The sequence below is a fragment of the Plectropomus leopardus genome, chromosome 10 (genome assembly GCF_026936395.1).
Source record: "Plectropomus leopardus strain MGB_pleo_1.0 chromosome 10, ASM2693639v1, whole genome shotgun sequence".
Taxonomy (NCBI): Eukaryota; Metazoa; Chordata; class Actinopteri; order Perciformes; family Serranidae; genus Plectropomus; species Plectropomus leopardus.
The window spans coordinates 35499339-35514859 of record NC_142185.1 but is presented as its reverse complement, the minus strand read 5'-3'; the positions used below and the strand labels follow the sequence as shown (position 1 = coordinate 35514859).

Sequence of the window (15521 nt, the reverse complement as noted above, 5' to 3'; positions counted from 1 at the left end):
TTTTAGGACGTTTCCAGGATTCAAGGACATTTCCTGGATTTTAGGACGTTTTTAGGATTTAAAGACATTTCTAGAATATAAGGACGTTTCTAGGATAATAGGACATTTCTTTGTTTTCAGAGCGTTTCTATGGTTTAAGGACATTTCTAGGATTTAAGGACATTTCCAGGATTTTAGGATGTTTCTAGGATTTTAGGATGTTTCTCGGATTTAAGGACATTTCTAGGATTTCATGACATTTTTTAGATTCTAGGACATTTCTATAATTTTAAAGACAATAGTTGTTTTTGTCTTTGTTAAGCTTAATTTTTAAAACTAAAGTTTGAATGACATCCAGCAGCACATGACATGTTTACTATTAAAGTACTTTTAACTTCATGTGAACTAAATTAAAAAAAACCTTATGCCGTGAAAACGTGTATAAACTGAAAGGTTTTAGTTTGCAGAATTAAACTGGTCATAATTCAGGACTTTTAAAAGTCTTACGGCAAACATCAGGAAACTTAGTTTCAGAAAGAACATTTTGTCTGACCTGCACCGCCCTTCTGCTGTTCACAAAATTCAGCTCACAAAGTCTGACATCCCACACAGCCCATCTGTGCCTCACATGTTTTGTTCAAAAGGCTCTCTTGGTGAGTGTAATCCGCCCGAAACTTCACTGACATCTTGAGTCTGCTCTGAGATTTAGAGCTCAAAAGGTCCTGATAATTCTCATATGTCCCATTAAACAGTTGGATGTGTGAGGATAAATGGCAGCCTGCTACATCTCTAATTTTAATATGGTCAGGGTTCAGAGGATGTGGCCACACCCTGGAGACCCCCCGACCTATTTGGACCCAGAATGCCTATTTGTCATTAAACTGACACAGTTGCAGACACATAATGACATACAGGGACACTGTTTCTGTATTTCTGAGATCTCAGTTTATCTCACTTTTATTCAGTTTATATTTTTAACCAGCATCATACCTCATCATAAATATCAAATATTTATTGATTTTAAAATGCCAGGTTTTTGTCATGATGTTTTCAGATGAAAAAAAGAACACAAAAATAAATTATTTAAAACATACATACATATTATTTATTTTAATTTTTAAAAATAAATAAAAATTTAAAAACATTTTTAAAAAATACACAAAAAATCCATATGCACTAAAAATGAAGAATGTAAAGCATATAAAATGTCCCTCAGGGTTAAAGTAATAATCTCAGAGATTTTCCAAATCAACCAGGACTGAAATCTTTGAAACTGCGACTTTAATACTGAGGTATTTGATATTTCTTGTATGTCACGTCGGCTACAGACCAACCTGATGGAAAAAACACATCCCGGTGTCTCCCTCCGCAGTGACATCCTGACCCTAATGAAGTTTTGTTGACGCAGCACGTCCAGTCCAGAGCTGCATTCATAAACACGATGACCTTTGACCTTTGACCTTGCCCCTTGACCTTTAAACTCGCTCTCTGTTTCACCAGCCCAATAACAGGTTAGTGAGAGAGACAGCGTCATGTCGTACTCTGAAAAACACGCCCACCGCAGGGAAAAACCATCAGCACCTCAAAAAAAGGCTGAAACCTTAAACATTAAACGTGTGATGTGACGATGGACGTCATTTAAACTTCAGTGTTAAAATTTTATTTAACAAAAAAACATCAAACCGATTTCAAAGGAGATCTTTGTTTTTGGTTTTTCAGAATTTCTCTGAAGTTGTTTTTTCACCACAATCTGCAGTTTCTGTTATTTTTTAGTTTTTTTTTTAGTATTTTGTTAGGGTTTTTTTTGTCTTCTGGGACAATGGTGTCCACACGGTGTAATTGTGAGTTTTACAGTTAACCCTTGAAACCCAGATCGACATCAGTTGTCTTGTGCTGTGTTGAAATGCTTTTCACAAGCTATTTAACCTTGAAACTTGAGCAAATTGGTCTGATTTTTTTTTAAAACATGAGGAGAAAGGCAATGAGCAACTTGGCAAGAAAAAAGTAAAATATGACAGAAAAAAAATATGACCTGAATAATTAGGGGTTTTTTTTGTTTGTTTTTTTTACGGGAAAATTTATCGTTTCTGGGGGAAAAAATGTCCATAAAACTATATGTACAATGATTATAGCCATATATGTAAAATGATGTTACAAGACAAATGTAGACTTTTTTCTACTTATTTTTATTTATTTATTTGTTTGTATACTTTAGGGTGATGTCCTTTTTTTAAAATTTTTAATTAATTTTTATTTTATTTTTTTCCTTTTCCTTTTCTGTTTTGCTTATTTTCAGGTAATTTTCCTTTTCTTTTTCTTTTTTTATAATTTTTTTTTTTGCTAATTTCATGCTAAATTTGTTGGCCATGTCTTGTTAAGCTGCTCATTGCTTTATACCTTTAAAAAAAAATTAAAGAATTTGCTCATGTTTTGAAGGGTTAACTGAAAAGCCAGTTTGAACGGGCTTCTGCTGTCAGGTTAATGAGAAACAGACATTATTTGTGGATGAAAAATGGTTGCTGTAGAAACTCAGACCTGACGCACAGTGTGTGCCGCAGTTATCGCGCCCTGTGACCTGCTGGGTAACAGAAATCCTGCTGTAAACACCAGAAAATGAACGTTATCATATATCAGATCTGCCGGCTGCTGGATGTTTTCAGATCGGCGGCTCAGCTTCAGTTGCACATGTGAACACCGCGTGCAGCATACGTTTCAAACACGGTTCTGGCTTATGCATCTGTTCCCCTCATGTCTGATGTATGTTTACTCGCATACGAACGCGGACGCCGCTTATACGACTTTACTGGTTTGTCTGCATGTTGTAAAGATCTGTAATAAAGAACCATGCAGATGTAGGTAAAATATACCAGCTGGCAGTCCTGGGATGGATTTTCACTGCGGCTCATTCAGGGTGAAGTGAGCAGTCTGCGTCGTGTTCAGGAGACTGCAGAGATTTTACATAAAGAGAATTAAATTACAGAGTAAACCGTAGAGCTCTGCAGACTTTAGGACATGTAGCAATCAGCTGTGTGTCATTCTGACAGCAAAATAAGGTGCAACAGAGACACAGACTAATCATATCCAAAACCGTCTTGGCAGGTTTCGGTCCGCCGCAGCAGGAGCACGACGTCTGTCTTCTCGTTGGCTTTAACCCTTTGGAACCTGGATTGACATCAGTTTTGTTGTGCTGCATTCAGACACTTTTCAAAAGTACTGACATTAGGGATGATAACAGTTAATCTACGTTTGATAAATCGGCCATTAAGAATTCAATAAACATTTGAAACTTAGTCGATCAGTCGATGAGCTATGAAGTGCTGACAACGTATATGCTGCAAAAAAAAAACTGGTTTGATTTCTGTCAACAATATGAGGAGAAGGCAATGGACATCTTTATAACACATGGACCAAAAAATAGCAAGAAATTTGTTAAAAAAAAAAAAATCACAATAAAATTACCTGAAAATAAGCAAATAACATAGATTACAAGAAAAAAATATATGTATAATTTTGAAAATTTGTAATTATATTTTTTCTATAACATACGATTAAATATAAAATTAATGACTAAAAATTAGGGATGATAACAGATAATCAAAGATCGACTTATCAGTCGTTTAGAATTTAATTCCAACATGTGAAATCAATCTAAATTTAATCTTTGCTTTGATTATGGAAAAAATAAATATAAATATATATTAATATTTTTATTTTGTTAACTAAGTAATTTTCTTGTTTGTTTTTATTTTATTTATTTTATTTTTTTTACTCATTTTTAGGTAATTTTCTTGCAACTTTTTTTTCTTGCTTATTTTGATGTCATTTCTTGAAAAATTTCTCATTGCCACCTTTCTGTTTTTTGAAGCATGTTTTTGCTCAGGTTTTTAAAGGGTTAACACGCTGAAATCACATGAGCAGTCAGTCACTCTCCATCCTGCAGCTGTTATTATCTGCTGACATCGGCAGGAACACAGGATGCTTCGGGCCTTTTTCGCTGCTCTCATCATCCAAGAAATTTAGTAGTGTTACGCCTGCGGATCCTGCATGTGATTCTCATATAAAGCGAGGAGCATCTTTTGACTCAACCCTCTGAATAAACCCCTGTGTGCTCACACAGCTGACATCCTCTTGTTCCTGGGTTTTGTGGTGAAGCTGTGACTGTGTTTCCTTTCGGGTCGAAGACGTCGGTCTGGAATTGGGCGGAGCTGGTTCAAAGCTGAGAGCATTTTAGGAGACTTGCTGTTGTTTTGGGTTTTTTTTTTAGCATCACTTTACCAAAGGCCGGCCAGGACTTTCTATTGTTTCCAGATGCTTTGACTCGTGGAAACCTCAGCAAATTGGGCTGATTTCTTCCAAAAACATAGGAAGAAAGTTATGCACAATGAAAGAATATGACCCAAAATTTAGCAAGAAATTGGTAAAAAGTAAAAGAAAATGACCTGAATATCAGTAAAAATAGGTAAATAAATAACACAAAAATTGGTCCAAAAAAAGCAAGAAATTGGTAAAAAAAAAAAAAAAAAAGCCCTGATAATAGTGAATGACCCAGAAAATGCTTAAAATAAAAAAAAAGGTTTTATGACATTTATTTATTTTTTTCCTGTAAAATCATTATAAATACAAAATTACTATAATTATAAATAGGAGGAAAAAAAATTGAAAAGACACAAAGTTATTAGATAATCTGATTTATCTCAAGCACAACTCAATTTTACACCATTTCTATACTGATTCATTTATAATTTACTCAGAGTCGACAAAAACTATAAATACAAACAAGATTTCAAGCAGTTTTTTCCGTGACCCTTTCGACTCAGGGCCTGAAAAACACTGAAGATCTATCATGTAGCCGATATGCTGAAACTTTCAACATTTCAACAATACCTTCTTTAGGTTTAGGCACAAAAACCACCAGAGTATGGTTAGGAAAAGATCATGTTTTTGTTTAAAATACCCAATTTTGGGGGCACAATCCCTGTTGGAAAAAGCAGCGAGAGGTTGTGACAAAACACACCTGGTTTTGTTTGTTGGTCTCAAACTGTGGTCTGCAGCTCAGCATCCACCACCTCCTCGCCTCTCTTTGACAGAGTCAGCTCACGTGTTACGTCACTTTAGACACGCGGATATGAGACTAATGGAACCTGCAAACTAACGTTTTGCATTTGTAGAAACGTACAAACCAGCGTCTTCCTCTGGCGACCGCTCTGACTGCGCAGCCTGCATGTGGCGGCGGGAAACCCTGTATCGGGCTTCGCCTCTGCAGTGAGAGTGGATGTGGCTCAGACCTCGTGGTTTACGTTTCTTTACTTAGGCCTTAATTAGAAGCCAAAGTGGAGAACTTTCCTGGAGGAAATGGAAAGTCTGATTTGGGCTAAAAGAGCCATCATAAAAGAGCAAAGCCAGTCATTGTGATTGTGTTATTTTGGCACTAAACACGAAAAGACAACATTCTTCTTTTTTTGCTTTTTTATCACAATAAACAGTGGAGGGAGAGTAAATGCATGGTCAGCCTCTGAGTTAAATTTAAACTGGCGCTGTGTTTCCCTCTAAATCATCTGTCTGTAGAGTTTCTCTACGCCAAAATAAGGAGAAATTTTTGGGCGTTCCTCTTTTGGTCTAAGAAGAACTTGATATTGATTCTAAATATGAAAAATTCCCTTACTGTGTAACGTTTAAAGCAAAAAAAAATGTTCTGAGAATTACAAGAAATTTTCAGATTTGGACAAAAAAAAACCCCAAAAAACAGGGAAACTGTCAAGAGGGAAAAAAGGGGACAAACCGGGGAAAAACAAAATTTGTTAATATTATAATTAAATATTTATTATCCATATTCAAGCACATTTTACCTTTTTTCTTTTTTTCTTTACTAAATCTCAAGTAATTTTCTTGAACTAACTTCTTTTTCTTTTTACTAAAATAAAACAAAATAAAGTTATGTAGCTCATGGCTTACCATTGTTTGGATGCACTGATCAAAGTTGTAGTGTTAAAATGTAGTAGTGAGGAGTAATAATGAGTAAATATTACTATTCATTTATTATAGATAAATAAATAATATATTAATATTTCATAAAAAGAGGGGAGTGGGAAAAATAGAAGTGTGGATAACAAAAATATAATAAATATATATAACAAAATAAAATAAATATCAATAAAATAGTTAAAAGATACATTAAAGAAATAAAACATATTAAAAAATTTAAGTAGAATAATGTGCTAGTGCACATGTGCAAGTCCTTCAAGTAAAAATAAGTGTTAAAGTAAATAAAACACACAAAAACACACTTGTGTTCGTAATAAAACCATGAAGAGATAACTGCTCCAAGTGTCACGCCATAAAAAAAAAAAAAACTTCTCCAACTTCAAACTAACTTCATCACGCTCTGACAGTTTTGGCTGTGCGCGCTCCCGCGAGGTGCCTCTAAATCTCGGCGGGCATACACAAGCACGGGAGCGAAATGTTTCACTTTTCTTACGTATTGTGAAATGTACTTAGTCCGCTTTTTAATGCGCCGCGCGTCAGTGAAACTTGAAGCCATCCCATAAACTTTGCGCAGAGTTTGCGCTCGAGACTGGGGTGTTGCAGAGTGAGCTGCACGTTCCCGGGGCAGGTCCTGCCGCTGCGTCGCCAAGAGTCCGGAGGCTGAGGTTTGTGTGGACATTTCTGGGAAAACCTCCAGAGCTCAGTTTTGCCAAGGAGAACCTGCGGAGGAGCACGGCCGCGTTTTTCCTGTGCAGACTCAGCGCGCATTTCTCGCGTTTTGTCGGAGTTTCCCTTTGCAGAGTCGGATTATCGTCTCACAGTTTGTTGGACATAAACAATGCGCGAGGATTTATTGGACACATTAAGTCATTACCGCGAGTGTGTCCTGGAGATGTGACGTGGTCCAAAACTTTTTGCCGAAGGACTTCATTCATTTTCCCTGCGGGCTGAGGAATTATTAAGTTTTTGGATATAATTTTTTTATATAACAGAAGATCTACACTGCTGAACTCCTGAGGATTGTACTCGTGAACGGAAGTGTTGCTGAGATGAAGTTCTGGATTTAACTTTACGCACAACAAACTCTGCTCTCACTCGCCTTGTGTGCCAACTGCAGCTCAGACAGTGAAGAGGATTTCCTGAGCAGAAGGCATGCTCTGAAACACATCAGCGGCAGACTGTTATGAGCCCATGTTGCACTCCGTCAGCCTGGAATTAATTGATTAACAGCATCAAATGCACTAAAGACGCGCGCGGATCGCGGCTACACCACTGGATCTTTATCTCGCCCTCAGCGCTGCTTTATCTGACATCTGGCCAGAATGCGGAGGGCTTTTGTTCTCACTTTAGCGCTGATATATCTGCTGACCTGGACAGGCGAAGCAGACAGACACACTCACCTCAAGCGGGTGCGACTGCACAGACGCGCGAGACTGGGACGAGCCCAGCTGGGCGCAACGGACAAGGAGCGCCTCGTCGGACGAGTGCGCCCCGGGTTCGGTTCGGCGATCTCGGTGCACGGGACCAGGAAGGAGGAAGATGTGCAGGCTGACGAGGGTGCTCCGCTGTCAGCCCGGACGAGGAGTGCGCAGGTGGCGAGGAGAGGGGTGGCCGGGCAGATCGGCCTGCCCCGGCAGCAGGGCTTGCTGCAGGATGAGGGCACTCCAGGCGCGAGAGCCAGGGTCACCCGGATGCCCAACAGCGCCGGGTCACCAAATCTGCTGGCCAGTTTCGCGGGAAAGAACCGCGTCCTGGTAATCTCTGCGCCTCACGATTCAGACGGCTACTACCGACTCATGATGTCTCTGCTGAAACCAGATGTGTACTGCGAGCTCGCCGAGAGACATGTCCACCAGATCGTCATGTTTCACCAGGAGGGAGAGATGGGGGGCAAAGTGAGGAGGATCACCGCGGAGGGGAAGGTGATGGAGGAGCCGCTGGACACGGCGCTCATCCCCAGACTCATGAGCTTCCTCAAGCTGGAGAAAGGTAAGAGATGAGGTACAGCGGGGACACCAAGCGTGCTGTGCTTTGGGGGACACTTCTGCAAGAAGACAGGAGGCCAGGGGACAGACGCAGGAGCCCAATACATGTTTGTAGAATTTTTGGACATTTCTCGATTTTTAGGACGTTTGCAGGATTATGGTACGTTTCTTTTAAGACATTGTTTGGATTTTAGGGCTTTTTTAGTGTTTAAGGGCGTTTCTTGGATTTTAGGGCATTTGTAGGATTTTAGGATGTTGTTAGGACGTTTCCAAGATTTTAGGACGTTTGTGAAATTTTAGGATGTTTCAAGGATTTTAGGGCAGTTCTAGGGTTTTAGGATGTTCAGGAGATTTTAGGACATTACTAGGATTGAAGGAGGTTTGTAGGATTTTAGGACCTTTATTGATTTTTAGTATGTTTCAAGGATTTTAGGATGTTTACAGGACATTTCAAAAGTTTTCGGACATTTCTCAGATCTTAAGACATTTCTAGGATTTTAGGACATTAGGGGCTTAGCGAGGACCTCTGTAGGGCGATCCTCCACTGGCACTTTTTATTAAAAACAAGCTTGATTTTGATGTCGTTTTATGCACTCTGGCAACTTATGGATACTAAAAGTTCAAAAACAATTCCCAGTGTGAATCACTTTATTTTTTAGAAAGTGGTTGGGGGGCCACCTGGCACCCTCCTGGGGGCCAGATGTAGCCCACGAGCCATGAGTTGAGTATCACTGGGTTAGATGCTGAAGGAGATGTTTGCATTGTGCTTTCTCTAAAGCTAGTTAATCTATCTCCGCGTATGATGTGTGGATGTTTCTGTTGTGGCGAGCGCGCTGAGCCGATGTGGGGCAGCAAACACCTCCATCAGCTCCTCATCGGGGTGAAAACGTGACAGATAAACCTAAAACTGTTTGATGTTGTGTCCTGCAGGTAAGTTTGGGATGGTGCTGCTGAAGAAGACCCTGCAGGTGGAGGAGAGGTACCCGTACCCGGTGAGGATGGAGGCCATGTACGAGGTGATCGACCAGTCGCCCATGAGGAAGCTGGAGAAGCTCAGACAGAAAGGCTTCGTCCAGAAGTGCAAAGCAGCAGGTGTGGAGGGCCAGGTGGAGGAGGGCACGCTCACAGGTGAGAGGGTGTTATTCCTGTCATTATGTTATTATTATATTTTCTCATAACTTTACTTAAAGACTCCACCTTTTAAAGCCCGAAAACTAATGTTATAGAAAAAGGTCAAAACAAAAATAAAGCAAAAAGACAAAAACAGGAGAAACTACACACATCAGGACTTCTTTTAAATCTTTATTATTTGTGACAGTGTCTATTATCCTGGAGCTGGAGTCTCTAAATATCCTATGAGAAGAAACATTTTATTTAATGGACTTCTATTTTTAATACAACTCCAAAAGTATAAAAAGATTGAAAGAGTTGTGTTTTTGCATCCTTTATTACATTTTACCACTTTACGCTACAAATTTTGCATTTTTAATCAATATGATGGCTGTAACTTTGTCAACTTCATATATTAAAAACATGATTTTGTCACAACTCGTCAAATACTGTCACTCTTTCAGAGGAACTACACATCAAAATATGATTTGTTAGATAAACTCTTGCATCAGTTTTGGGCGTTTGGACATAATAGATAGAAAAAAAGAAAAAAGCAGAGGAAAAATATCTAGGGGGAAAGTATAGAAATTATTATAACAACAACTATGTTTATAATTACCATAATATAGTTTAAGTAATGTTAAAGAAAATGATTATAATTTTTAAGCACTTTTCAGGTCATTTCTTTTTAAAAAACAAAACAAAAACTTTTTTCTTTTCTTTTTATGTGCTAATTTTTAGATTATTTTCCCTCATTTTTCTTTTTTTTCTCAACTAATTTCTTGTTAATTGCTTTTTGACTTCTTATGTTTTAGAAAGCAATTAAGGAATGATTTTTTTTTATTTCAAAAGGTTACGTTTATTTATGTAATTTTGTTGAAGCAATCTTCTGCCTTAAGAGACTAATCAAAGATAATTATTTGCCTGGTATTTGTCTCCGTGTGTGTGGACCAGTCGATGCACCGGTAGAAAGAAAACCTGGGAAGAAGATCCTAAGAAAGCCCACAACCACAACTACAGTCGCCACCACCACCACCACAACAACCACAAGACCAACAACCACAACCACAACCACCACAACCACGACCACAACCCGACCCACCACCACAACCAAAGCAACGACAACCACAACCACAACCAAAGCCACGACTACCACCACCAGAAGAACCACCACAAAACGACCCACCACCACCACCACCACCACCCAGAGGCCGACCCGAGCCCACACCACCGCGCTGTGGCTGCCCGCCCCCAGAACCACCGCTGACCCGTACTACTACAACCGCAGAGAGAGGGAGCGGTACCCGGCCAAAACCACCCCCGCCGGAGATAACCGCACCGACAAGGACAACAGAGATCCTCACAGCCGCAAGCTGGTTCCCGCCACACATAAACCCTCCAAGATCAAACCCACCAAGAGGAAGAACGGAGCAGAGAAGGTGAGGAGGAAGGGTTCAGGGTGAATTCTGCACTTTCTGTCCGCTGCTGAAAATCAGCACTAAAAGCTGGTGAAGATTCTCGGTCATGAAGGTTTTGGTAGTTCCAGGGGCGATATCGTACTACTTGAGTTTCTTGAAGATGTTTCGAGTCATCCGAGCATCTCTTCAGCTCTAACATTGATTAGGTAACGAAAACCCAACGATTTTTATTTTCACCTGAGTGTAGACCGAGAAAACATACTTATTAATCCTTTCAGTTTCTAACTAAAATTCATTAGATGTGAAGAAGCCGCTCGGATGAGAAGCAAAATGTCCCCAAGAAACTCAAGCGTGTCCAACTGCCTAACATATCGCACCAGAATCAGCACCGAAACCGTGCTCAAAGGTCCAGTGTGTTGGATTTAAAGGGATATATCGACAGAAATGTGATACAATATAATGAGGATGTTTTCTTTAGTGTGTAATCGCCTGAAAATAAGACTTGCTGTGTTTTTGTTGCCTTAGAATGAGCTGTTTATATCTTCATAAGGAGCAGGTCCTCGTCTGTGGAAATCGTCATGTTGCCCTGCCATGTTTCTACAGGAGCCCAGAACGGACAAACCAAACACTAGGGACAGATAGGAACATTTGAATTGTTGAGTTTTTGCATCGGCCACTGTAGCCCCTCCATGATAAGCAAAGAAACCAACAATTTTGTAATGTGAAGCGGCTTTATTCAGGGTTTTTACTAGTTTTAGGGATGTCCTGATCACATTGTTTTTGCTCCTGATCCCGATCGGAGTTTCGAATATCGAATATTTGCCAGCACCAAGTCCCAATCTTCGCTTTTTCCTAGATAATATAGCTGCACAGTGCACACTTAAAGTTATTAAAATCAGTCCAATGTGCAGCCTGTGCTCGACAATAACATCGATAAACAGCCTCATGCTGTGCTGTTTGTGGTTTTTGTTGTGGTGCAGATGAGGCTCAGCTGCTGCTCTTATGCAGTGAATTAAAAACACCTGTGTGACGGCTGACATTAAACAAAGGATCGGATCACTTCAGAATCCAAATATAGCCGATCCTGATCCTGATCAGGCGAAAAAAAAAGCCCAGATCAGCGCATGATGTTGAGGTCTGATTCTGGATCCTTGGTCCTTGAAAAGTCATGGAAAAGTTTTTGAATTTTTCCTGTGCATGAGGGGATTCTTTTTTTTGTCATTTAAGCTCTTAGAAACTCGATGTTTTTGCATTAAAATGTCCTGGACAATTAATGAATCACTTAACATCGTAAATGTATCTGTGCAGGTGTTGACCAATGAGTACGAGGACAGGTACGAACCCAGCAAGCCAACGGTCAGCGATCCCGAGGAGACCGAAACCTTCACCGACATCAGCCCCACCAAGAAGGTCAAAGGCAAGCACGATAAGCACGACAAGAAGAAGAAGAAGAGCGACAAGGCTGCCAAGAAGGCGGAGCGGAGAGGAGGGAAGGCGGGGAAGATAGGAGGGAAGAAAAATGGAAAGAAGCTGTCAAAGTACCCTGAGAAGGAGGACTACCCGAAACCCACGAAGAAGCCAACGCCCCCTCCGAAGGGATCTCTGGCCTCCTTCCTGGACTACTTTGAGAACAGGAGACGGCTGCTGGTGAGCATGACATAACTCACGGCTCATGAGAGGCTCGCTCGCCGGGAAACTCTCCTTTTACAGGCTTCAGCCAGAGAGAAATATTAGATTTCAACTGCACCAATATACCAAAATGCAAAAGATTCATTTACCAGTTTTAATGGAAGAGTTTGAAATTCGGAAAGAATATTATTAGCTCGTTTGCTGAGAGTTAGGCCGCGTTTAGATGAAAACGACCATACAAAAAACAGAAAAGTCTTTCCTTTGCATAGAAAAAAATCTGGTAACATTTTTAAAACAATCCACATGTACACGGATCTGCAAAAACAACCAAAAATGCTGTAGTATGTGTGCCAGATCAGTAGTTGGCGATGACTCAACACAGAAGAAGACCACGCTCAGGCGTAAAGTGCAGCCGTGACGTCGTCATTCTCACAGGATTTTCACATCGCCAGTTTACACGGCGACTCAAAGGGTGGCGTTTTCAGGCCCCAAAACGCAGTTGTTGTGTAAGCGAAAGGTCAAACCGCAACTAAAGTTTAATGTTTCATGCAGAACCGTTAAAACGGCCTCGTAGATGTAAGATTGATATTACTCTGTCTGTTGGGATGGCGTTTTTCTGGAGGCCAATTAAGGATTGAATTTCGAATTATTGCAGAAAATAAACTGTGGTAAACAACCATTTATGACACTTACACATTCTGCACAGCAAGATAATCTTCACACATAAACACCACTTTTAGGATTTCTGAAGCCTGAATGCAATCGGCAAAAGTAAAAATTTAATATTAGGCCATAAATGAACTACATGTGCAACATGATTCAGCCACTTGTTAGCAGCTGCCTTTTGTTCAGATACATAAAAGCTTCAGTGTTCTCAGTTGGGTATTTACTGACGTTTTTTATGTAGAAGAACACAACTTTAAAGTCTCTTCAGTGTGTGTTAACCACAGACCGTATTTCAGACATCCAACCAAAAACATCTAAAAAACCCATTGGCTCTGAGACGAGGGAGGTGTTAAAATGCTAACTGATTTCTGGGTTTTAGGACTCATTCCTGCAGTTTCCTCCCTGTGCAGAAATAAACGTGTTTACAGCCCGGTACAAAAACTGTTATGGTCTCTATAGCTAATTTCAACATCCATGATAATTGTTTGGGGGTTTTCATTTTTTTTATTTTTATTTTTTTGTAACTCACCTGTTTACATTTTAATAAGCCTTAAAGTTACACATTAACATCGGGCCGCTTTGAAAATTAGCCCGAAATTAGTAAAAAGTACAAAAAAATGACCTGAACAATTGTAAACAAAAACAAAACAAAGAAGACAAACAAGAAAATGACCTGAAAAGATGCTTAACAAAATAAAATAAAATCTGCAATTATGGAAATTATATATATATATATATATATATATATATATATATATATATATATATATATATATATATATGTATAGTTTTTCCCCAGCTTCTAAATTTTTTTCTTCTAAATCTACTTATTTCTTGCGTATTGCGCTTGCGTATTGCACCCTTCAAACCTCAGAGTTTGAAGGGTTAAATATTTGTGAAAGGTGTCTGAAAGCAGCACAAGAAAAGCGATGTCACTCCAGGTTTCAACTAAAGTACATTTTCAACATTTCTTGAGTTTTCTGCTCGAGAAGCGAAAATGATCTTTTCACAATAAGACAAGTAAACTAGCTAATTAAAGCAGCGATCCACAGAAACGTCTGGAGAAACCATTAAATTTCACGATCATAAATACTTCACCAAACTGCTTCGTCTTGGATTCATCTTTTCTTTTAACTGACTTCAGAGTTTTGAGCCAAAACGAGTTGGAGGAGGTGATCTACAGTATAGTCCAGTAAGAGGGAGTTGGTTTTCCAAAACAGAGTGCTGGAAAGTTCTGGAAGCCAAAAAGATCCCAACATCTGGAAAATTCATCCATTATTGATTGATTTTTTACCGGTCAACAAACCGGTGAACACCTCTGTGCTTTGGGGCTGCAGATCATTCCCGTGTTTTGTTTTCTATAATGTCGCTGCTTTGTGATCACTCCGGCGGGGTTTGTGATATGAAGTGTGTGCAGCAGCTCTCCGGCTGCACAGCTGCGTGTTAACAGACTGCGTGTCTCCGTCATGCAGCCACTATAGATTCTTATCACAGCGGTGCTGCGGGCAGGCCCCATCCTCCGCCTGCAGGTTCATGTAAACATCACCTCTGCAGCACAGTGTGTATGTGTTGGCGTGTACAGTATTTATATATGTGTGTGTGTGTTCATGCTCTTCATTGCATATACATGACACTCTGACCTCCCTCCCTCCCTCCCTCCCTGCAGCTGATTACGTCCCCCAGCGAGGAGCACAGTATGTATGCTCAGCAGAGAGACGAGTACCTGGAGTCTGTGTGTGAAATGGCCATCAGGAAGGTCTCCATCATCACCATCTTTGGCTCTCTGACCAACTCCACCATGAAGATTGACCACTACCAGCTGGGTGAGTGTCAGGCAGCGCCGGCACACAGTTTCACTCCTTTCATGGTGTTGTATGAAGGTTCAAAAGCAGCCGTTTGTCCATCTGGTTGGGTCCGTGCGTCCTCCGCTGGGCTGTCAGCGGTTTCTGAGTCACACAATCAACCCAGAATGTTCATGAGAATCAGAAGTCTCAGTAAATGTTTTCCACGTTTAACCTCACAGTGAAGACAGCTGTAGTTTGGTTTTGAAAGCTGCCTTACTTAACCCTTTGGATCGTTATGAGTTTGTTTGTTTTTTCCGGATGCATTTCGCTAGGTATTTGAAACCCGAGCAAATTCATTCGATTTCTTTCAAAAATAGGCAAGGACCAACTTTGCAAGACATGTCCCACAAATCAGCGAGAAATTAGTAAAATGTAAAAAAAAAATTACCTGAAAATTAGTTTTAAAAAAGAGGGAAGGATTGGTATATTATCCAAAAAAAAATAATAATAATAAGGAAATAGGTCCAGCAAACCATATTGATAATAATAATAATTTTACATTTGTAATTATTTTACAGAAATGCATATAATAAAATACCAAAAGTTTTTTAGTCTCCCTCTTTTTAACTTTTTACTGATTTCTTGCTAATTTTTAGACCATGTCTTGTTTACTTGCTTGTTTCCTTCTCCTTGTGTTTTTTAAAGGAATCAAAGCAATATTCTCTGGCTTCAAAGGGTTGGCTCTTCTTTTTGGCATATGTAATACTTCATACCTTTACACACAATAGAAACCATTTATATATACTATAAAACCATATATATATTATATATACTGTATATAAAGATGTTGCCCCCCCCCACTACGCTGAAGTGAAGTTAAAATATCCGAGGTACGGGCGTTGCCATCTTGCGAGGATGACGTCATTGAGAGGAGCTTGCGCAGTTACGATATCCGTGGTGGGAGGTCC

At 39.8% G+C, this 15521-nt stretch overlaps 1 protein-coding gene across 1 annotated transcript in view; it reads left to right on the top strand.

Moving 5' to 3' along the window:
* Positions 1 to 6392: 6392 nt before the first annotated feature.
* The window catches only part of ccdc80 (coiled-coil domain containing 80), a 51472-nt gene continuing 42343 nt past the window's right edge, over positions 6393 to 15521 (top strand). The window contains exons 1-5 of the mRNA XM_088083743.1: positions 6393 to 7950; positions 8877 to 9074; positions 10011 to 10495; positions 11783 to 12121; positions 14436 to 14592. Of these exons, the coding sequence (XP_087939869.1) occupies positions 7284 to 7950; positions 8877 to 9074; positions 10011 to 10495; positions 11783 to 12121; positions 14436 to 14592 (1846 nt within the window). The 5' untranslated portion in view covers positions 6393 to 7283. The remainder of the gene's footprint in view (positions 7951 to 8876; positions 9075 to 10010; positions 10496 to 11782; positions 12122 to 14435; positions 14593 to 15521) is intronic.